Source organism: Schistocerca piceifrons, chromosome 3, assembly GCF_021461385.2.
Source record: "Schistocerca piceifrons isolate TAMUIC-IGC-003096 chromosome 3, iqSchPice1.1, whole genome shotgun sequence".
NCBI lineage: Eukaryota > Metazoa > Arthropoda > Insecta > Orthoptera > Acrididae > Schistocerca > Schistocerca piceifrons.
The window spans coordinates 234,115,037-234,140,864 of record NC_060140.1 but is presented as its reverse complement, the minus strand read 5'-3'; the positions used below and the strand labels follow the sequence as shown (position 1 = coordinate 234,140,864).

The following is a 25,828-nucleotide window of genomic DNA, read 5'->3' as shown; positions in this document are numbered from 1 at the left end:
TATCCCAGCTCATTTACAGTCAGCCACATAGAAGTACAGGGGTCCATAACTTAAGTTCCAGTTTCAGAACACCATACAAACTAGAACCACTGCTCATAATGATGTCACATTTGACCAGCATATTATTTATTGATGCACAGAGAAACTTCACAGGCAGGAAAAAAAATTAAGGAAAATTTTACCAATAGATGGTGCTGTAAGCTTCTTAACCTAAATGGGTTGGCTACAAATGATAAGTGAATTGCAATATGATATGCAAGATGATTTGAGTTGCACATTACACCACCGTACTGTTCAATGTGCATGTCTGCACAAATTTGGCACTCAACAGTTGTAGCACTGTTAGTTAGGTAAGATCTTCCATCAAATCATGATAGTAGCACTTTGGACGGAAAAATCAGTTTTTAATAATCCTGAGGCTAAAAACCACATAAAAAGCAAAATAACACCAGTTTCTATTGTTGTGAGACTGGCACAAACCATGTTCAATATGCTTTACACTGTTTTTTACCACAAGTTGAAATTGAGAAACAGCATGTTCAGCAACAGATCATAGTGTCTGGGGGGTCACGTTCAGAATGCATAGTACATGTGTGCCATCAGTTTGTAGCTGGAGCTCTGAACACATTTTTTAGACGACCACACAGTCAGAAGTCGACAGATTAAGATCAGGTGATATGATGGCAAGGCTGTAGGTAAATGATAGCTAACAATTCCAGTATTTCCTAAATGCCTCTGCAGCATCCAGTTCACTGGCTGTGCAATGTGTCACCTTGCATAAAAATGACTTTCCCACTCATCCATGCTGTTGAGGTGTTGGAACGATGTTGGTGTGCAAAAGATCCTCACAGTATTTACCAGTGATTGTACAGATAAAAGAACTGATGGGATTCATCTCCTCCAAAAAATACAGCACTATGATAAACAATGCTGTCAACTGCTGTCAGCTTTGTAGAATGAATTAGTACTGACTGATGTGTGTGTGTAGATTACTGTTGCCCATAGTCTGCAACTCTGCATACTGACATGTCCTAAAAGATGGAAATCAGCTTAATCTGTCTACAGAATGCTCCATGGCCATTCACTGCCTATTTCCATGTGAGCAAGGTACTCCAAAGTCAACATTTGTCTTGCTGGCAGATCAGCAGGAAGCAGCTCCTGAACATGGGTGATTTTATATGGATTGCAATGCAGGATGCTTTGTTCGATTTTATGCCCCTGATTACAGGCATGACCAACATTTGAGTAATTTCCTGTGCACTGTATGTTTGCACACCACCGTTTGACATCTCCTACAATGATGTGGCCACTTCATTGACAGGCATCAGATCAACTGCTTTTCTCCCTCTGCTACAATGCACTTCAAAGGAACCTTTCTTTTTGAATTTTGTAACCATTTTCTCCAGACCCTTAGCAGACATCAGACCAACACCATTTTTCATGCCCTTGAGTGTCCAGAACTACTGCAGGGCTGCTGGCAGACACTCAACATCATTGTGAAAGAACTTTACCAGCAGCACATGATCCTTCTTGGAGACAATCAAGTTGGATATATCAGAAGCAAACTGAGGAACAACAGCCTGCCACACATCTGCTAGTGTGTATTATGTGTGTGTTTGGTGCTTACGGGCACTCAATGCCAAGGTTATCAGTGCCCTAACACATTAAAAGAAACAAATGTGGAAAAAATTAGTAAAATGTGGTCATACATGCAAAGACAGCAGGAAAAGACTGAAGATGCTATACAAGAGACAAAAACATACGTAAAATGAGAAAGGAGCTAAAAAGATGCCTCAGGAAATTGTCACCATCTGGCCACTTACGTAAAATATGGGTGAGCCAGTCACCCCACCCTGTAAACAAATTAAAACCTTCTCCTTAAAATCTTGGTAAAAATGTTGGACAATTCACAAAACTTTAAATCTCTAACCACATTCACTTGATTATTACCTAAAAGAGATTGCAGGTCCATTGACAAATCACCTGCAGCCTGCTGTCAGAAAATAAAATGCAGTCCAATAAAATATGGTAAACAGTGATCTGTACACCAGAAGCACCACACATTGGAGGGTCCTCTCACTGGAGCAAGAAGCCATGCATCATAGGGCTATGGCCTATGCAAAGACATGTGAGGAGAGCCTTGTCCAGTCTATGATGTACACCATAACCATGTTGTGGGCTTTACTAAACAGAGCTTATTGTTGCTAACTTCCAGCCACTCATCCTCCCACTGATGCAAGACCCTTGATATCAACAGTGAGATGATAGCATGCAGGAAATATCTGAGGATCAAGACATGCCTCCTTGGCTGCTAGATCTGCCCTTTTGTTCCCGGCAATGCCGATGTGCCCTGGTACCCAGCAGCAAGCCACCTCCTTCCCCTGTCATTATAGTTGGAGGAGGGCATCCTGAATGGTCTGGACTACTTTATCTGCTGGGTACAAATAATTCAGTGAGTGAAGGGCACTTAGAGAATCGGAACGCACAAGAAATTTAGCATTGGAAGAATGTTTCATCTGCTCCAGTGCCTGAAATATTGCAGACAATTCTGCATCAAAGACAGTAAATACCTGAGGCAGTCGGACCTTGAGAACATGATCTGGGAAAACAACAGAGCAACCAACAGAATCCCGCTGTTTCGACCCATCCCTAAAAACATCTACATAGTTGTAGTGCTCAGATAGAATTTCAGAGAATATTGCATTAAAAATGAAAGCAGGAGCGCAATCTCTCTTGTACCGCACCAAGTCTAAAATCATTCTGGGTCTTTTCAGTAATCAGGGTGACAGACAGTTAAAATCCTGGATTTGAGGTCATACTGGCTCCACTCTGAGGAGCCAGCACACATTGCACACAGATGCCAATCGGCATTGTGGCTCAATGAGGGTAGCAAAAAAGACATTCTAGAGGCAGATGAGCAACAGTATGGTGTGCAGGTGAAGTCGGAGCTGTGAGGAACGTACATGCCTAGCACAGCAGGAACAGCTTACACTGGATGGTAAGTGGCAGTTCCTTGGCCTCATCACAGAGGCTGCAGAGGCTGAATTTGGGACTGGTTCAATAAGCACCTGTGGCACCCGGAGCCCCTCATGGTGGACAGTGTCAATGATCTTCAAATAGGAAGGCCTTGTTGATCCATACACCATGCACCTGTAGTCCAGCCATGAATGCATTAAAGCCCTATAAAACTGGAGGAGATGTACCCTGTCAGCTCCCCAAGGCGTGTGGCTAAGGCACTTTAAGATATTCAGTGCTCTCAGGGTACTGGCATTCAGGTCTCTCTGGTGTGGCAACCATGACAATTTGGAATTAAAAATGAGGCCCAGAAAACGCACTGAATCTCTAAAATTTAGGATGGTGCCAAAGGTTTGTCCCCAAACAGCTACTGCTGTGTCATCAGCATAGATATAGAGCCTAGTACTTGCTGGTATTGGCTGATCATTTGTGTAGATATTGTACAGTGCTGGAGCAAGCACACAGCCTTGGAGGAGACCATTCTTCTGCGTTCACCATCTACTCCTCTTACCCTGTAATGAAACTTGGAATCTTCTGTTCTGAAGGAACAGATGTTAGTTGGCAGTCCTTAGTAAGGTCATACACCTTTTTTAACAGTTTCCTATGGTTCACAGTGTCTTATGCAGCTGTTATATCAACAAAAGCGACACCAGTAAACTCACCATGCTCAAAACCATCCTCGATGTGCTGGGTTAGATTCAAGATCTGACTGCAGCCTGATTTGCCAGCACAAAAGCCTGCTTGATGTGGGATAAACTTCACTTTGAGGGTGACACTGATTCAGTTAAGTAGCAGCCATTCTAATATCTTGAAGGTGTGGCATAAAAGGAAGATAGGTTGAAAATTTTTTGGATTGTTTGGTTCCTTCCCAGGCTTAAGTATTGCAATGACTCGAGACTTCTGCCACATTTTGGGGGTGTGTAGCGTGGCGACACATGTGCTCATTAGGCTTAGTAGCCACTCCATCATTTTACAGTTGAAGTTCTTGATTTGTTCAACTCTAAGGTCATCGACACCTGCAGCCCTATGCATCTTCAAGCTGGAGATGGCAGCTTTGAGTTCAGCCATGGTGAAGGGACCCCTTAGAAAATAATGCTCCGTTAATGGGATGCACTGAAGAGCTTCTTTGGGTGTCCTTCCTTTTATTTTGCCATTCTCCAGGAGCTAGGTTGCCACTTTATCAGGAGTCACACTCTTAAAATTGTCTTGTGATTTTACAGGGCCGCCACTCAGGTTTTTAAGCAGGTTACTCCACTTGGCCTTGCGAGTTGCTGAAATGGCTTTCAGCAACATTTCACCAGCTTGGATCGTTTCTTCTGCAAATGGATCCTCTTCATAGAGAGTTTGGTATCTTCCTAACAACAGTTTGTCATCACTGGACATGCCTGGAACATACCGAGTTCTGCATCCTCTCAGAGTAGTTTTCGTCTAAACTTGTTGGATGCATTTGATGATGGTTTCACACATTTCTGGTTGTGGTGGAATGTTTATCGCTTCTGAGTCAAGTTTTTCACTGAACTTCTGCCTGTCAGCCTTCTTGAAGTTAAACCTCCTCTTGAATGGTACCTCTTCAGGCACGACTACAGGATTCACAGTGCATATGACAGGTCTATGTTGGGTATGGGGGGATGGGCTCTCCTACAGTCTTCATACATTTTACAGCTACCTTTGAAGAAACAAAGATGTTGTCTGGGTTGTACCCTCTTTTCTAACTGCCACTGTTAAAAGAAGGTGGGAGCTTCGGATCATGGATCAGATGTAGGTCATGAGCCTCAGCCCATGTTTCTAGACTTGTTCCATTTGTGTCGGTATCTGGGTGTCCCAGTGATGTGCTTCTGCAACTGAAATCACCTATGACAAAGTTCACATCCTGATTGTTGAAGTTGGCTGGTGTTTTAATGCTAAAATTGGCATCGGGTGGTTTGTAGATCGATGTTACACATCACTGTGAGGAGCTTGAAGTTGTTGTCTTCAGTCAGTGGGGCTTATGTGATATTCACATAAGGTCTGGCAAAGGTGGCACTGCTGTATTTGTCACGAGGCCTTTCCAGTATTAATTCCATACCGGCAGTTCTTGGACTGTTTTTAGTACTTACCCTGAGTGTTTCCTGGACTAACAGACTGTCACATGTATATTTTTGGCATAAATTTGCTACTAAAGCTTTTTTCTCTCAGGAAAATTCCTCAATTTTTATGGAAATAAAAACAAATGGTCTTGAGAAAGACCGGTCAGAATGCAGGCCATCTGAATGGAGACCAGGTGTGAAAGGATCTGCCATCAGTGCACTTTGTAGCGTCTTCTGACATTGCCCAGGGTACACCCGATGGCTACTCATTTCCTCGTTCTTCTGTTATTGCAATCTCAGAGTCGATAATATGAACTTTGAATATGAACTGCTTGGAGGTCAGTAACGAGGGAGAGAGCAGAGGAGTGATGCATGTTACTGACAAACACAGCAATACCTCCCTTGGCTCTGTCCCCAGTCAGGTCATCCTTTCAGTGAAGGGTATAGTCATGTAGTACAGGGGAGTCAGTGACTTTAAAATGTGTTTCTCGTAAACACAGGAACAGATGGCCTTCCTCTCCTAGGAGTTTCAGTTCCTCCACCTATCCTGAACTTATTAATGTCCCACTGTGACATGGAAGCCATCTATCATGGGGGTTACACTTTCACCCTGTCTTTACACCAGTGAGGGGAGCAAGTAATAGGCAGAGGCTCAGTCGTGGGGTGAGATAATTTCCCCAGTCCAACATCAAGCTCCATTAGTTCTAGGGAAGAGTCAAGAGAGACATCATACAGTAAGATGTCCACATTGTTGGACTGTTTACTTCCAGACTCTGTCAGTGGTGGATGCTTTTCCTTTGATTTTTTGCCCTGGGTAGACTTCAAAACTGCAGCAATGGTAGTGCCACCACTGGACAGTGTACCAGACTGAACCTTTGGAGGTGCAGGGAGCTCCGCAACATTAGCAACAACAGACTTGTTTGTTGTTTTGGGAGTGGGATGTGAAGGAATTGCAGTAGAAAAAGTGCACTGGCAAATGCAGGTGCTAGCGCTGACACTAGCAAACTCTGTTTGGGTAGCAGCATCATTCTTTGGAACTGGTTAAGAGTGGATGCAAAGGAGGTAGCAAATGTTGGAGGCTGCATGGTGTTATAGATCTTTTTTACCTCTTCACATGATATATGTCTAGTTGTTTTAATTTCCTGTGTCTTCCTTTCTTCAAAGAAGACATTTCAGTCCCTACTCCAGACAGGGCGATCGCCAGAGCAATTTACACACTTTGGAGGAGATGCACAACCAACACCTTCATGGGTGGCCTTACCACATTTGTCACAAGTGGCTGCTCCCATACAACCAGAGGTGGAGTGCCCAAAGCACTTGCAGGTAAAACAGCACATTGGGTAAGACAAATAAGGCTGCACGCAGAGGCAGAGGAAACCCTCCTTAATGTGACCAGGAAGTTTTGTGCTGCAGAAAGTCAGTGTAAATGAGTCCAATTTCATGAGATCGCCATCCACCCATTTCATTATATTCCGTACATCAACAACACCTTCCTGGGACCAATCAGCTCTCAGTTCTTCTCGAAGAACATCAATCAGATTCCTGCAAGTCACAACACCTTTGCTATAGTTCAAGGTGTCGTGCATTTCACTTTCTATTGTGTCCTCTCTGTGGCACTGATCTTTCTGGATGCTCTTGACTGGTTGGGAATTGGATGTTTCTACCAACAGGGTCCCATTTCACAAGCCCTTGACTGATTTTAAGCTTCCATTGATTCCCTCTAACCCTTTTTGTATGTAAAAAGATGAAACTTTCTCGGTAAGCTCCCTTCTTTCCATTTTGTTATAAGAAACACAGTCTGGCACCAGCATGCATTCTGTTACTCAATACTGACAGAGTCTGCATAGATTCCAAGTCTGGAGGACTGGTTACACAAGCCCTCTTGTTTGATTTGGTGTTGGTATCTACCAGCAGCTCACTCTTTCTGCTGGGAGGAGGAAGAGAAGATTTCAAAGAATCCATCTCAGTCCCACAAGCAGCTAGGGAACTGAAAGTCCACCTAGACAGATCTCCATGTGCCTAGGTAAGCCTTATACAACTGAAGTGTGGCAGGTTTCCCAGAGGTTGCTCGCTAACAACTGTTCCACCTCAACAGCCATGCATCTCATCAGTGTGCAGCACGCCTTGAGATTGAGGCATTTTTAAAGAGGTTTTCATCATCTTCACAATCCAGGCAGTCAAGCCAAGATCCCCATTCCCTGTGACACACAACATTCCACTGCCCCACCATGCAGTGATCGTTGAAGCATGCCCAGAGTTTATAGTGACAGGAGACTAGTGGTGCTTAACAGTCTTCAGCTCAGGAACCCCGGGGTTGCTAAGCCAGTACTCAGAAAACAAATGTTGAGCCCATGAGGTGACATATGCTTGTGTGCCTATTCTGATGCTTACAGCATCATCTATTCATCACCTTTTGCAGCATGATATTTCCCCCTGCATCAATAACATGCTGTTCAAATTTGACATCATTCTGAGCTGTGGTTTTGTTTCTACATCATTTTGAAACTGGAACTTTAACTATGTATACCTTGTATTTTCATGATGCTCTGACATTAGGTCATCTGAGGCATGGAAAGACCCCCTACAAAATCAGAAGCAGATATAATTGGTGAGTCTCTACTGTTTGTCAGACATTATGTAAGATACTAAAAGGAATATTAACTACAGAAGCATGTGTCTTAGTTACCCTGAAGATGTCTAGTACCAAGTCCTCCTGCAGTTGCTTAATTCCACTGGTTTGGACTGAACCTCTTGGGGAGGTTTCTCAAATTGACAAACATGAATAAATGGATAACAGTGTGCAATGACTACCTTGTCAGCTATACTGACTACTGATGCTCCACGTTTCTCATTGACGACATAATTTTGGAACAAGGTGGACAACGTGTAATAATCTCTGACTGTGGAATAGTGTTATGGACACAATCGATGTCAGAAATAACTTCACAATGCAACTGGTCATGGGATGAAAGCTGCCTACTACCCACAGACAAATGGCTTTACAGAATGCTTTAATAAGATATTGGCAGATATGCTCTCGATGTACGTTAGTGTCAAAAAGGGAAACAGGGACATGATACTGTAAGTTGTGATATTCATATACAATGCAACAACTTAACAAACAACATTTTCATGCCATTCTTTCTGGTTTGTGAGTGAAAGTCATTACCTTTGTTTCCCTTCCAGTCTGATAATGCTCAAGAGTATTAATTTAAACTGCTGATCACCAGAAGAACAAGGAAGACAGCTGGCATACATAAGCATCTTGAACATCAAGGATGAGGACCGTTAATATTATAACATGAACCACTGACCCATAAACTACAACACAGGGGAACTTGTACAGATTTTTAGATTAAAGTGCTGCTTTGGCCATTCTGAATCCTAGCTCACTTGCTGCATACCCCCGATGAAGTCAAGGAAGAGACACTAAGATGGCAAAAGCTCAGAGAATAAATCCATATCTTTTGTAAGAAGCCTTTTCTTAGTCCTGAGGTGCAGGTTAGAAATGAGGGCTTATGATACAAAGTACATACAAATCTGCCTGAAGATCATGATGCCTTGATTGAACACAGCAACATGGCCAGCACCACCAAAGGCTTTGGCAATGCTACCAGCATATTTAGATACTTCCTGTTTCTCACAGCAGATGCAGTGCCAATGGGTGCCAAAACCATTCAGGAGGGATTTTTTAGACATGGATAATTCCTGTTTCTCACAGCAGCTGCAATGTCCATGTGTCAAGTTATACTTACAATGCTATCAGAATGTATGTATTCCCAAATGGAATTCAGTCAGGTGACAATGTTGTAGGTAAGCCAACACCTCTCATGAGTACAAGTGAGTATTCTCAGGAATGTGTCAATAATCTCACTGAATGCATGTCACACAGATGTAAAACAGTATAGGTCATTCACAGTGAACAAATATATTAAAAGACAGAAAATATTGCTTAGCCTATTTTTAAGCTTTACCACTGATACCAAAATTGTCATCTTTTGTTTCTGGTCATATGTACAGGAATTATATCAGTAATATAATTGCAGTATCTGAAAGTGAAATACAAAACATACTTGGATTTCTTACCACATCAGTTCAGGATAAAACCTTGAGGTTTCAACAATATCCACCATCATCTTTGCCACGAGCAACTGACTGACAAATTGCTACTATGATGGCCTTACACACCCCAAAGATGGCTTCTGATTGGTCAGTTTTTTTTTTTTTTTTTTTTTTTTTTTTTTTTTTTTTTTTTTTTTTTTTTTTTTTTTTTTTGTCGTCAGTCCTGGGACTGGTTTGATGCAGCTCTCCATGCTACTCTATCCTGTGCAAGCTTCTTCATCTCCCAGTACCTACTGCAGCCTACATCCTTCTGAATCTGCTTAGTGTATTCATCTCTTGGTCTCCCTCTAGAATTTTTACCCTCCACGCTGCCCTCCAGTACTAAATTGGTGATCCCTCGATGCCTCAGAACATGTCCTACCAACCGATCCCTTCTTCTAGTCAAGTTGTGCCACAAACTCCTCTTCTTCCCAATTCTATTCAATACCTCCTCATTAGTTATTCTTCTGTAGCACCACATTTCAAAAGCTTCTATTCTCTTCTTGTCTAAACTATTTATCATCCATGTTTCACTTCCAGTAGTTACATTATGCTATTTCAGATGGTATCACCATCTGTGCTGGTGGTACCACCACTCCTGCCACTATGTAAAACCGCAACAAATATCTCTGGCTCCTCTCTGCATCCAGAGCTCACTTCCATGCACCTCAAAGCTTATATCTGCCGTCACAGTTGAAGGTTTTCTTACGCATTCTTATTCCTACAGCCTCTGTAATTATAAAGTACCAGTATGTGGGAGCCTGGAACAAAACTTTGTTAAACAGTATTTTGTGTTTGTTTGTGAGGCTGTCCTCAGCAACTGCAGATTTCTCCAGCTGTCCATTTTTAACATGACAACATTCTGCACAGCAGTTGGGAGGAGGTAGGAAAACAGATCTGATACCTCGCCTTCCCAAACTCTGCCTATTTTGCTGGATGTAGCTCTGCAGAAGGGAAGGAATGCAATTGGTGGCTCTTATGGTATACTGAGGGCCTGAGATGTTCATCTCACTTTTATTTTACCAGAATATTTAAAAATGGCAGCCTTCCCTCCTTCTGTGTCTTGATGGTGAACTGGATGTTTGGGTGCATGCTGTTCATGTGTTCCTGAAAGTGCTCAAAAGCTTCTACACCATATGGTGAGATCATAAATGTGTTGACAACCTAACAATAATATTAAGAGGGATGAAGGAGACCCAAATGTCATGTGCATTCCTCAAAATCTTCCATAAAAAAGTTGGGCATTGCTGGAGACAACAGAGAATCCATAGCCATTCTGTCCATCATTTATAAAACTTACTGCTGTACAAGAAGTATGCGGTCACCATAACATGTTGGAACAATGTTTCAGGAGGAAAATGCTCTGCCAACAGTTTCAGTGTGTCCACCATAGGAACTTTAGTAAATAGTGAGACCATATCCAACCTGACTAAAATCTAGTTTTTGATGTGATGTTCACAGTGCCCGACTATTAAAGACATCAACTTAGTTAAATATTTGGCCAGCCTGTAGGTAGGAGAAATAGTGGTGCTAACAATTGGCCTCAATGTAATACCTCCCTTGTGGACTTTAGGTAATGTGTACAACCTAGGAGATCTATGAGCTCATGCTGTATGATTTTTTATGACATCCTCTGGTAGACCAGAACTCTTCAGGAGCTCCACCATTTTTCTACTGTATGACACAGCTGGTTCCCATTTTAGGCATTTTTAAGTGCTATCTTCCAATAACGATCCCACTTTGCAGTGATATTCAGTGGTATTAAGAACAACCATGGCATTTTCCTTATCAGCAGGAAGTACCACAAGATCATCATATTTCTGCAATGCAAGAAGCCCCTCTCTCTCTCTGCTCTGCTGATGTTAGATTTCATTGGCTTAGCTGACTTATGGGAAGTCATAAGTCATTGTCAGTACCTTGTAAGAGACTCTGCACTGGCTGTTCCACTCCGCTAATGAACACAATAGATGCAGCATCTCTCACAATACAGCTCTTGAAGAATTCTGGTATACCAGAGGCTGTCTTCAAAAATCTAAGATCATAAGCTCATAAACCTCCTAGGATGTTCTGATTATGTAAAGTCCTCAAGAAATGTATTCCATTGAGGTCAGCTGTAAGGTCCACATGAAAGGTATTCCACTGTGTTCAATTGTTAATGCTATTGGTTCTCCTACCAACAGGCTGGCCAAATATTTAACTAAGTTGATGATTGCAATAGCTGGCCACTGCAAACATCACATCAATAACTCTCAGATGTTCATGGAGAAAATTAAACAAATTAGAGTTGGCTCAAACTATATTTTAGTCAGGCTGGATATGGTCTCACTATTTACAAGAGTTCATACGGAGGGGCCATTAATACTGTTGGCGGAGCATTTTCGTCCTGATCAAAAATTTGTTCCATCATGTTATGGTGAGCACCTACTTCTTGCACGGCAGAGAATTTTATGAAATGACAGATGGAATCGCTATGGGTTCACCGTTGTCTCCAGCAATGGCCAACTTTTTAATGGAACATTCTGAGGAACAAACATTAAATTCAGCTCCCATTCATCCATATTCATTTTATTGTTATGTTGACGACACGGTGTAGAAGCTACTTAGAACTTCCTGGAACACACAGACAGCATGCACCCAAACATCCAGTTCACCACCAAGTCAGGGAAAGGGGGAAGGCTGTCGTTTTTAGATGTTCTGGTACTGAAAGTTGGATGGACATCTCAACCACTCAATGTACTGCAAGCCAACGCACACCAATTTATACATTAGTGCCCAGAGTTTTCACCATCCAGTGCAGAAGAGAGCAGCCTTAAATACAACAGTACACAAAGCAAAAACTGTTTTTGACAAGAACCACTTGGATTCTGAAATTAATCATGTGAAGTATGTGTCCTGAAAGAACAGGGATGGGTCACGTGTTATTAAGTCAACATTCTCCATGAAAAGGAAATGTGGAAAGGGTGAACATTCATGTGATGAGCCACCGATTACATTCCTTTCCTTCTGCAGTATCACATCCACCAAAATAGGCAGAGTCCTAGGGAGATGAAGTATCAGATATATTTTTCTACCTCCTAATAAAATAAGGCAGATGCTACACCCTGTTAAGGACAGTCTCAACCTCAAGATTCCTGTGATTTACAACATCCCATACAAGTGCAGATGCAATTATATCAGTCAGTCCATTGCAACCATTTCTGACCACTGTGCAGAACATCAATGGCATATAAAAAATTGAGAACTGAAGAAATCTGCAGTTGCTGAGCACAGCATCACAAACAAACATAAAATACTGTTTGATGCAACAAAAGTTTTGCTCCAGGCTTCCACATACTGGTACTCTATAATTAAAGAGGCTGTAGAAATAAGAATGTGTCAGAAAACGTTCAAGTCTGGTGGTGGATATAGTCTTAGCAGTGCACGGAAGCAAGCTCTTGATGCAGAGAGGAGCCATAGATATTTGTAGCACTATTTATGATACAGCGAGGGTGGTGGTGTCACCAGCGCAGACATAACTACCGACCAATTAGAAGACATCTATGGGCTGCATAAGGCCACCACAGTACCAGTTTGGATAGTCAACCACCAAAACTTTGAGGTTTTACCCTGAATCAATAAGCCAAGAAATCTGAAAATGTTTTAAACAACAACGCTGTTGCAAAAAACTTTGTTCTCATCTGTAAGTGTAACCTGCTATGTATGGTATAAGAATTAATTAAATCTTATATTTATATTATGTGTGACATTTTATTTGATTCATTAATCCATTTGAAACACTACATACTGTGGAGTGATAACATCACAACAAATTACATGTTAAATATGACATATTGAACTACAAGTATATACTTACATCCGCTGCAGTTCGTGAGTAGCTGAGTCTTTTTACTTTGCGGAAAGTAGGGTCATCCATTGCTTCTCGAACAGCTGCTTCCAGTGTTGCACCCAAATTCTCTGGTGGCAGTTTGTTAAGGCCATCCATAAACCTGTATTAAATTTTAGATTAACCAGTATGATAATTTAAGTCAATGGTATTTTAGCCAGTAAGATTCTCATAAGACATTTCTAATAATGCTGTATCAAGTTGTTAATTTATAGTGGGCTGCCACAGTTTCTTCTACTTCTTCTTCTTAGTGTTAAGTCCCATCTTGTACAGGATCTGCTGTACTCACAATTTAGCAAATTTATTCTATTTAAGTTTGAGGCCAGATGCCCTTCCTGATGTCACAGTCATCAGTAACCTACAGGGGGGAAGTCTTGTGCAGCAACTGTCTGCGGATTGTGTAAGTTTTCTTCTAAGTGTGAATGTATTTTAACTGTTTGTGTATCGTACTTTCTGAGGTGGGAATTGGAGACCAGTCCAGCATTTGCTTAAACAACAATGGGAAACACCATAACAAACACACTCAGGCTGGCCGCTGCAAAAGTCATGATCATTTATCCGCTGCACACATTCAATCAAGACCTGCCTCACCTTCCTGTCTTGCAAGCTAGTGTGCTGCACAGTACACTAAATGATCAGGTATATATTTTTCTCACTCTAACATGCAAAATAAATAAATAAAAAGAATGAAATCAGTGCATTAAAATTTTATGCACAAATTGAGAAAATTAAATCATTGTTACTGATTCATGTTTGTATTGACAATATCCATGTTCAAAGGAAAATAATACTTAAGAGCAGATTTGACTACAAGGAGAAGGGTTCTATTTTCTGCCAAAGTGCAAGGAAATAATAAACTGTAACATGTACTGAAGTATCTGGTTTCTGGAAAGTATGCAGAATTAATGAATATGTATTATGATATTAAGGCAATGGATAACATAATATTTTATCTTACACACTTAGGAAACAGTGCACAGTATTTAGGTATTTTTTGTAGCTATATCTTTCATATATCAATTGTAAGAAAAGAACATCAGAGGTTTTCATTCAGAAATGTATAATCGATAAATTGTCAAGAGCAGGACCTCAGAATGTTAACCATGGCCTGATGGTTTGGAGCAAAGTTGAATAAGGATATTATGTAGATCTGGTTGGTAGGAAACCACTTTGAAGACTGTGAAGAGGATTTTGTGCAGGGTATCTCTCACTGCAAAACATGACAAAAGGTAATCAAAGCACTGGTGACAGATAGTTTTTCCTACCACAACCACCCCCCATCACATTGTAATGATGCAAGAATTTTCACAAAATAGAATAACACAGTACGAGGAGTTTGTAGGTATATGCTACTGACAACTATATAAGCAGTTTCTGTGAGCATTCTTTGTTTTATGGGAGGAGCTGTATTGTGTAGAAGAGATGGTAGCTGTTGATTTTTATAAAGTCAATGAAAAGGTAGAACGAGAGGCTGACACTTAGATACCTCACTTATCAGGGAAAGTGGGACTAGGGAAAATGAGTTTAAGAGAACATGTTAACGTCTGAACAAAGGAAAAAGTGTTTCTTCAACAAGCATCTTGACAATATCATCTACAAAAATCTAACAGGCAAACTGTAATGGAATAAAGTGTTGAAAGACTGAAGCATAGAAGGTCTAGCTATTATCCAATGTTGTCCTGTTAGTGGAAGGTTTGGCTAGAAGGTCAGTTTCCTCTATTACCAGGGGATGCCAGGTATTTTTTCACACATATTTCGCATCTTCAAAATACCATACGTGGAGGCACCTTCCATATCCCCCTGTTGTTATGTTGGTAATCTGGAACCTTACACAGCTTTTCTGTAACCATCTGTAAGATCATGGACTATCTTCATGTTGCCATTCATTTTTCATCCTGAATTAATGATGTAATACTGATGTGTGGATACAAGTATTATGAATGATGTAATAGTTACTTATTCATATCTTGATAAGCACCAGAACATTCTAACACCTATGAGGATCAGCACAACAGCTTGTCTTCCAACAATGTGTAATATTTTATCTGAGTCCCTAATAGTTTTGGCTAGTGTTTGTTGGATGGTGGAGTGTTATTCTGGGATGTCAAGATGTATCTTTTCTGTAATATCGATCTCACTTAAGGAAAGAGCTTGTGGAAGAAGACATACCTGTAGCAAAGCTGTTGATTGATAGATGCTTGTCCAAAGCATTGTGCAATAAGAGGAATATTCTTTTTGTCTTGGTATGGGCACTATAGTACAAGAAATGATACCAAATGTATGAAATTGCAAAGAAGATTGTATTTACAAGAAGTCAACCACTAATTTCTAGAATATGAGCTAAGTGTAACACATGCTAAAGGTGAAGGAAATATGGATTTTTGGAAAAAACATATGAAAGTATCAAATAACTGACTGGAATTCTTGAGATACCAGTTATTGAGGTACTGCATACCTGGCAGAAAAAAATCAGAACCTGGTCACAAGAAGCATGAAAATACGACAATAGAAAATATTCATTATAAAACAGCATATTTACATCAAGGAACAATAACGAGTCAACACACAAGCTCTTGAATGCATTGTAGCCACACCAGATAACAATGCCTTATGATGGACTGATATGCTTGTGGATGTGTAAGGCATCAATTAAATGCTATTTGCCTAAGATGAAGTCTTCATGCTTAGGAATTTATTTCAAACTGTCAAAAAACAATAAATAGAGCCTACTGGAGAAAACCTAGCCTCTGTCTGTCAATCTCAAAATGTACTACATGATGTAGGTTAACAGGTCCAGTCTGTACAGTACACAACAGCTACACACAGGTCATCTTGGGTGAAATTTCAACAAGCAAAACATTTTCATTCTCCACTGTAACACACACTGCACCTTTGCCACTTGTCTTAACCAGTTGTCTAATTCTGTGCAACTGCTCAACCCAGCTCTGTGCTCTTGGAGCAGCTCAAGACACTGAATACTACAATATTATACACTGTGCATCAGATACTGCAATACTGACTCAGGTCACAAATTAGACAGTACATCACTGTTTGTTGTGTCTCGGGAACTCCAATAGGAGTTTTTACTCTCAAATATCAGCATACAACACCCATAAATTAAGAAACAAACATCATGGTACTATTTCTGACACCTGTTTATGTTCTCATTAGTTAATAAAAGAAAGAAGATTTTCTAGCGAATTGTAATTACAACCATACTTGTGACATAAAAATATTTAAATTGAGAACCAATTTAATGGTAGGTAATATTTAATTTACTTTGATTATGACCACATCTCATGTAAAAAGGGGGAAAATCAACCAATTACAGAATACAAACTGATACATAATTTGACAAAACATTTAACTTCAAAAGTTACATATTTGTAAAACTTCATTATTTTTTGATAATTTATAGACCATTAGGAATTTTAAGAGGCTGGAGCAAACACAGTGCACTTTAATTCCCATTGAAACTGTTGATCTGGGTTAAAATCAAATTATTAAACATGTAAATTATGTTTCAAATCTAAATTCTGTAACACACATAATTCTCACCTCTATTTCTACTGACAACATATATGGACTTTTTGTAAAACTGAAACAATATCTAGAAGCTGGAAAGTCTTTTCAGAGACTAGTCAACATTAAAATGTGTTCTGAACTTTCTGAGTATTAAAGCAACTGCCCAAATCAAGTTCCTTGCACTGTTAAAAGCAAGAATACTAAATTATATTCTTTTAGTTATAAATCATTACAAAGATGTAGAAATATTACCTGAAAATTACCAACATCTGTTTTATATTTAATATAAATATGAACATTTATTAGTGACTGCCATAAAGAGATTAAAATGTAATAGTTGTATTGACCTCCAAGTGAGTGCACCATCTTTAAGTCAGGAAGGACAGATGTTAATGTAATGTGTTAGGAAATAGACATTTTGTGTAAATGCACCATATGCTCTGATATTGTGCAACGTTGGCACTTTTGTCACAAATTTCGTGATCCTGAGAAGTATGCGAAACAAGAACAATGAATATATTATGAAGACACAAATTATGCTGTTCAGCATTATCAAGAACACTTGGAGATAAGGTAAGTATATTGTGTCTGTAGCGCTGATGGCACATGCTGATTCTGACCAAGAATTTGACCAGCAGGTCACAACACACAGACCTTGTGTATTGTGGAATTCTGTCCTTGAAGTGGCATCATTCTATGACCATAATTATTTATCAAGTGTGGCTTTAATATGTCTGCATACAACATCCAACTAACATACATCTATATCGCTGAGTGTAATTCACTGTTCTCTCATTGAACTGCATTGATTTAGCTTTCCTGAAGCAGTGAGTAAGGTTGTCATGGCCTAGACAGGCATTCCTGAACCACCGTGTCACAATACATTGAAATCAGTGTCAGGTGTATTGCAAGATGTCTTCTATTCTTCTGCAAATAAAATATCTAGAACATAAAAAATTTATTCATATTCATGAGCCTATGCAATAAATTTGTAACATTTGTATCTCATAGTTGTTCCATAATTTTTAAAAATGTATTGTATGTACTTAATGTCTTTGCTCGTTTACATCTAGTAAAAAAAATCATATGTAAGTGTGCCATGAAAGTTTGAAACTACTTTGGTGCCCTCCAAAGGAAAAAAAATATTACAAAACATGAGCCTAGACCTTAATGACCACCATGAAAGATGACACATCAAGTTGATCTTATAATTTTACAGCATTCAGACGTCAGTAAAAATTTCAGAAAAAATATTAGACATCTCTATTTTTAATCTAGAATATGATGGAGTATTTTCTAAAATAAAATTCTTGAAAGTTGTTACAAAAAAAACGAAAATAACAACTAGCATTACAAGAAACTTTCAAGATTTTTTTTATGTCAGTCTGTGAAAAAAGCAGAAGCGCTAACATACGTTCTAAGACAAAAATATGACACATCATGAAGGAGTTATGCAAATCGGTCACAAATTGATATTCATACAGATATCAGCAGAAAATGCTGCCGATGGATGAATGTGTGATGCTTCAGCACAGTTTCAGCATGCAGTTGGCAAGGACAATAGACAGGAGATGTGGTGATATGAGGGCATAAGGTCTTTGCAAATTTCATTTCATGTATTCAGTTGGCCAGTATCTATGCCTCATATACAGGCCCATGAAGAATACACGAAGATTTCAGAATTTGAGGAGAATGTGTAGATGGGCTAAAGAAGCCAGTTGGAGTAATCAATAGATCACCTGACATTTGAATAATAGAGATGTTACTTTTTGACGATGTTGGCAGGAATGGGTGACCCATGGCCAAACACAGCATCAAGAAGGAAGCGGTCATCCGAGAGAGATGACAGAATGAGAGGACCGAGCAATTGTCAGAGAGGCACTCAGTGCCCCTGACTGATCATTATCATCGATCCGACATGCAACTGGTGCTTTGGTAACCACAAGAATCACTAATAGGTGGCTTACAGAAAGGGGGCTGAGCTCATGGTGCCCCTTGCACTGACTACCATTGACCTCTGTACACCAACCAGCCAATTTTCGGTGGTGTCTGGCGCATTAGGTCTGAAATCTCATCGAATGGAGTTGAACTGACTTCTGTGCAGAGTCCTGATTTGAACTGAGCCCTGATGACCAGCAATGATGTGTCTGGAGACATCTCAGGTAGTGGCAGAATACCAAACTGACCATCACCCAGCATATGGCCCAACAACCAGGAGTGATGGTCTGAGGTCCATTTCATTTCATAGCAGAATGCCTTTGGTTGTCATCCATGGCACCCTTCAGCACAGCAGTACAGCAGTTTATGTCCCGTTTTGTTGCCCTTCATGGTATGACATCCTAGGCTTACATTTCAGCAAGATAATGCCAACACCAACTGGTGAGAGATTTTACTGCTTGTCTTCATGTTTTCCAAACCCTATCTTGATCAGAAAGGTTGCTGGGTTTCTCCCCAATTGAGAATGTTTGGAGCATTATGGGCAGGACCTTCCAATCTGCCAATCTGCCAATTGGACAGAATTTGGCACACTATCCCCAAGGAGGACATCCAACGACTCTATCAATCAATGCCACGACAAGTAACTGCTTGCATAAGGACCAGAGGTGGGCCAACATGTTACTGACTTGTTCAATTTGTGAAGTTGTTTCTCTTGAATAAATCTGTACATGCACATCTACCAATTTGCATCCCATCTGAACAACTAAAATAAAAATATGAACATTCTCAAAGTTTGTAAATGCATGTGATACATATTTTATCTTGAAAACATAGAAGCATTCTGAGATAAAACAAAATGAAATACCATAAGAGGTGTGGAACTGTCTTGTCTGTGTACTAGAAATATCAGTGCTGATGAATTTATGTTCTTTTGAGCTTTGTAAAAACTCCCAGTGACAAAGTTTTTAAGAAAAGTGTAAAATTAATTTTGATAGCACATGAGACATCATTATTGTATCGTACTGCTGCACTTTCTAAACTGAAAACCAAGTGAGAACAAAGATGAAAATGAAGATCTCTGAGCCAGAACAATTAATTTTTTCCATTTTTTCATGGAGATCGCCCAGTATTTTACTAGTGATTGGAAATCCTCCTCTGTCATAATAACCAAGTACAATTCTACACACTAACTTTTGGTTATATTATTCCTGGCTTCCTCACAGCTGGTCAGATCAATAAAAGAACTTCAGTATGTTCGACACAATAATCTTAGTTTGCTTTCAATTGTCCTGTCACTCTTTATGCACATCAACTGGTGTAGCACTACAATTAGGCCATTTCTCTTACATTTCACTCACTGCAAAACACAAGTCAAAGCAACTTTATACGAACAATGGAAACCATATAATATCACATAGGAACACTGAATATTCAGCTGATGCTGATCTCCTTTACTGCTGCAGTGTGCATGTGGTAACAAAGTTGTGAAGAGGATAAATCACAATGTTTCATGTCTGAAGACACCACACAGCAGCTATGCCCTTGAGCTGCCTATTTTTGTGGTGGCCACTATAATTGTGATGGTAATTGCTTAATCAAGTAATTTTATCATCAAAAGGTCATAGAGCTTGTGTAAAGTATTTTGCAGAGTACACATAAATCACAAACATGCCCAGCTTATAAAATTCATTGTGGACCTTAAGATTTAGGGTCAGTTTAAGAAGTAGTTCCCAAAAAAATTTTCATTGACTTGGATCAATATGTGCTGTACTGTAAACATCACAAAGACGATTGTGAATTTTCCTTAATGAGGAAACACTCCTCTACTCACAACAGGAAAAAATTACTTATTTTGTCTTGAAATTTGGTATACTAGAGAACAACTTTGAAACATTTCACTGAGTTAGCACAGTTGCATTATGTAGCAGCAAACTAACATGTCTTGATGGCCAGCTCCACTACATTGTGCATCTAACTTTTTGTTTGTACCATGCCTTATGTTACAATGTTTTTGTCTTCGCTTCATGCACACTTGTGGGAATTTCATTGTAACAATACCAAAACCAAATTATGTCATGCATACGTCTTTTCCAATACTATACCACAAAAACATATCAAAACAACTTTACATACATTCTAAATGTCAAGATAAGTGTGAGGTTTTGTGCTGGTGCTTGTACACTATCAAAACAAAATTAAATCAAAGCAGATTTAGCACATAATGATGTACCATTGAATATGGAAACTGATTAATTTAGCAACTAACAGTAAAGAGGCTGGTGCAAAAATACAAATAGAAAATATCTCAAACTGTCAGATGAATAAATAAACAAAGAAAGAACTAGACTTTATTAAAGGGACTAAGACACATGAAAACTGAAAAAATGAAAGATAAAAAATAACTTATATATGCAGTCAAAATGACTCTACAATACAGGTAAGATAAAATACAAATAAAAGACGAAAATTAAAATAAAATTTTCCAAAGGCTAAAAGTGCTAGAAATCAGATTTGTACCAAAATCACACTTCACTCAGTACAAAAGCAAGCTTTAAAAAGTGCCTCATAGAGGTTAAAAAGATTACTAAAGTAACATCCATCACCAGTATTTAAATTCAAAGTCACCACCTCACTTAACATCTTGAAAGAGACAAGTGTGCACGATACAATCAAATAAGCAATGAAATCTAGCCATTGGATGTGAACCCGCCTTTACAGTGAGAGTGGAGACAGCATGCCAGTTATTGTAGTGACTGTACCACAACACTGCTACAGCGATCTTACTGCTAAACTGTAATATTAAATCTTTTACATGTGTTAAACACAAGGGCTGATGTATTACAGCATAAGTGGTCATAAACTATGATCACTTACAGTAAATACAGTAGCAGTTTTTTACCAGAGTTAGTTAAAAGTACATGCTTTCAGATTAGAGATGCACATGATAAATATTGTTATAATTTGCAAGCACTGTTTCACTTTTAGTGATATTGATCTGATTCTATAAAACATTAGGGTTAGATAAATTGTAATGAGATGCGGGAATATTTGATCTAAACAGATTCTTCTGCTTGACTGAGCAGACAATATTAATAAAACATTCGATTAGGTCAGAGGTTCGTGTTAGTTTCACACATAATCAAGTTAGTTTTATACAGGGTGTCTCAGGAGGAATGGTCAATATTCAGGGATATGGCAGCAAAAAAGTATAGTATACATGGTCTCTATCATGTATACCTTGAGAGGTATAATCACTTCCTCATCTTCAATACTATGAAGCCAATTGCTTCTACTTCAAGCTCTTTGCTTTCCATATTTTGAAAAATGATAGTATGGTGCAAAACAAGAAAAATGTGTTCAGTAAGAATGAGGACTAAATTGCATAGCTTAAGAACTATGAGCATTTGTTCAACTTTGCTACAGTGAAACAAATCTCTTCTACTGAACAAGGGCTCATAACTCTTGAGGTATGTATTTTAGAGGCCATGTTTACTTGAAAATTTTTTCTTGGTTTGGTCCATGATACCTCCTCCCAAAGTATGGAAAGCAAAGAGCTAGCAATAGAAACGATTTGTTTCACAGTATCAAAGATGAAGAAGGGATCATACCTCTTACTGCATATACAGGGTGTTTAAAAATGAATATACGGGTTTTAATGCTTTGTAGCACATATTACATTCATCTTACATTTATAAATAATACACCAAATGAAAGAGAAACACAAACAGTATTTCTTATAATTATTCAGTGTGAACACTGATCACACACCAAGTCATTGGCGAGTTCTTCTGAAACCTTGATCAATGTGTAAGGAGTAACTGTTGCAATAACACTGTTTCTGAAGTTGGATAGATCAGCTGGTATCAGAGGCACATGCACATGATCACATCAGATTGTGTGTGAACCTGGAAGTCATGCATAAAATGCTGTGTCAACTGGCCCCTTGTGCCCAATCCACTGGTCGGATACAACGTCATTAAACCAGTCGCGTACTGAGTTATGCCAGTGAGGCAGCGCACCATCTTGCTCCCAAATAAAGATGTGTTGTTCAGCTTCTTCCCATTGAGGCATGGGCCATAGCTGTAGCAAGATAAAAAACATCAGTCGCACTTGTTTCACCAAAAAAGGAAGGCCCATAAACTATCCTCAGGGATATTTCTTGGGGCTGAGCGTGAAAGACTCGCACCCATTCAACATGTTTTTCAGTAACTCTTTGTCATTCCATACTCTTCCAATTGTGCACAAGTATACAAACAAAACTGTTTTAGTTGCTCTTTCATATCGTGTATTAATTACAATTGTAAGTTGAACGTAATAAATGCTACAACACCTTACAATCAGTATGTTAATTTTGAAATGCCCTGTATTTTAGGACCCAAGTTTACTAGACTCTTTAGCTTCAAATGATCTTTCCTGCCACATTCTTAATTATCGAGCATTCCTCCTAGGTTACTCTGTAGTGTGCTACAAATTTCATTTGACAACTAAACCTCAGAAGTATAATATACTTAGTCATTAACAGGGAAAATTGAAAAAAATTCTGATCACTTAAGAAGGCACAAAGAAGTTATCATGATGAAACAACTAAATGTTTAACGTAGCTGTCAACAGGTTCTGGAGATTAATGGGTTCATATCTTAAAGAGGTAATTAATGCTTTAGTAACTTCCTATATCTCATTACATTTACAATGAAGTAAAGAGTGCTACTGAAATGATACTCACTCTTTGTTAGTATTCCTGAAATTTGTTGTGTTTGCACCATCCACAGTCCCTCTATTAACGTCTCTAGCCATCCGTATATCATGTTCCCAAAACCTTCGCAGGTCTGGTGATGATGTATAAGGTGCAGCTACCTCCTTCACCTAAAGATACACAGTTTAAGCTAACCAACAAAGCAATAAAATAGATGCTGAACATTTCTTTGCATTATACTAAAAATATATCAAAAACCCAATAAATTTTCTTCTTATTAAGTAAGTGCATTATAAATATATCTTTTAGTTTGTTTGCTTTGTGCAGCCATGATATTTATAGTATTATGAATCATTATTATTCTCAATTTGAGTTTTAAACAAATAACATTAATTTGTGTAGTGATTTGTGCACTAATTCATTACATTCACATATATTAACATCACAATTCTGATAAGTAATACCATAAGCTGGAAATAATAACAGTGAGCCACAAAAGCTGGAATTAATGAAGTAACATCTCAAAATGACATGAATTAAGCAAACACCAGTTGTGATGACATATTATAAGAAAAAATAAGCCTTACACAGGTTTCAGTGAACAAATATATTGAGTTAACCAATTCTTTACTGGGACCATTTGATGTTGTTTCACTCCCATGTAACAGTATACAGCAATTAAGTCATCTTCTTTTCATCATGCATATGGCAAGTTGCATTGCAGGCCACTTCCCCTATGATGCATATACCAACACATCTACCCAAGAGTGTCATCTACAGGAAGTGGATCAGGAAATGTTTTGTGGGTATGGATGATTATGAAGTATCCACAGAGCAAAAGGCATGTTCTGGCAGGGGAAAATTATCCAAATATCTGTACTGATGTGAAGGTAAAATGAACAGGCTAAGTGACAGCCATGAAAGCATTACTACACTCATCTGTATCCAATTCCAACCCTTCTGTATATGGCATACCAGAACAATCTTAACATGAGCCTATCTCATTAGATTAAATCTATATGTACCTTTCTGGAATATTGTAGATTGAAATTTGATCATTTTTAAAAACAGATTCATTGCTTCTCAGAAACAAAACATTGTTCCTTTATCTTCTTTTTCTCTTCAAACACCAAGCATTCAATCTATTTTCATGTCCACCCATCTCCTTGGCAGTTATTTGATATTACTTTTCCCATGGTGCTTACGCAACCTCTCTGTTAATTTTAATTTTTGGTGCAAATTACTCAAAACACATACCTTCGAACAGTTCATTCCAAACTACATTTACCTGTTCACACTCAAATGTTAAGAAGAGAGTTCTTCCCTCGGTAATAGAGATCATCAATGTTTCTTATACATATGACAGATTACTCGCCTTACTATTAAAGTATCAGGTAATGACATTTCACTATTATGATATCTGCTACATTCTACACACAAGATAAAGTATACTTGTACATAAATCCACTTTTTTTCATAGGATCATTACCATAATTTTTTCTACTTCATTCATTCTATGTTGTACAGGCAGATTTTAAAATTCAGTTTCAGGCTATATATGTCTGGGAAATACAATACTTAGCAGAGTACTTCAATATGTATTACTTCACAACATAAAACAATGTTTGTACAGTAATACACTCAACTCAAATAAAATGACAATTAATAATAAACACTTTTTGAGATGAGTAACGGATTTTCAAAGTGAGTACACAATCAGTTAACATCCCTGCCTGCATGAGAAATTAACTACCTCTCACTGTTGCATGAATAAAGAATGCAAATATGGCAAGTGCATTTCTTGGTCCTGGCTGCCAGACTACTAGCACATGCGGTGTGAAGGAAGCAGTACAACAAGTAATATACAAGATGTAAAGATGACAGATTAACAAACTACACAACAAGGTCACTGCAGAGTTGCTTCTAAGGGTACAATAGTTATCATAGTTCTTTGGATTATCAAATGTTGAACTACTCTGTTATTTACTTTTTGTCCTACAAAATAATTTTCTGATACATCATCAGGAAAATGAAATTAAGAAAATGTTATATTATGTGGAGACACAATGACTGGTCAGTACTTATTTTCAGAATACAAATTTTCAAGTACTGCCAATTAAATACTTAAAAATAGAAGAAACTACTCCAGACTTTCAGAATTTTTTACTTCCACCATTGGGGTAAAAAGAAGGATTGGGTGGGGGAAGTTGGAAGGATGGGCAGCTAACTCAGACCCCAAGTTGAGGGGCAGAGGATACAAGTTGAGGGGCAGAGGATACACATATGTAGGGGAAGGTGCTGTGATCTCCACCAAAGCTGGATGCCTCTTTCTGGTTGTCTGAGCATCATGACCAAATATGCTTGTACTTTATGGTCACTATATTGTGGTTAGGTGAGAAACTAAGTGTCACTACAACACAAAAGAGAATAGTTTCCAAATCTGAGCTCATGTCAATTTTTTACATCAGATACTTCATATTTATGGAGAAGAACATACTGAACTGTTTCAAAATTACTGAAAGAATTGCTACCAGTTCTGCTGCATCATTTCAAAACTTGATTCTGATCTGTACATTGGCAGGTTGACCAGAAAACTGTTTCTGCTTT

General features: G+C 38.8%; 1 protein-coding gene across 1 annotated transcript in view; it reads right to left on the bottom strand.

The window, feature by feature from the left end:
• Positions 1-25,828, bottom strand: part of LOC124788538 — a 266,831-nt gene that overhangs the window by 39,555 nt on the left and 201,448 nt on the right. The window contains exons 10-11 of the mRNA XM_047255808.1: positions 23,252-23,391; positions 13,036-13,168 (exon numbers count right to left, since the gene is read on the bottom strand). Coding sequence (XP_047111764.1) covers positions 13,036-13,168; positions 23,252-23,391 — 273 coding nt within the window. The remainder of the gene's footprint in view (positions 1-13,035; positions 13,169-23,251; positions 23,392-25,828) is intronic.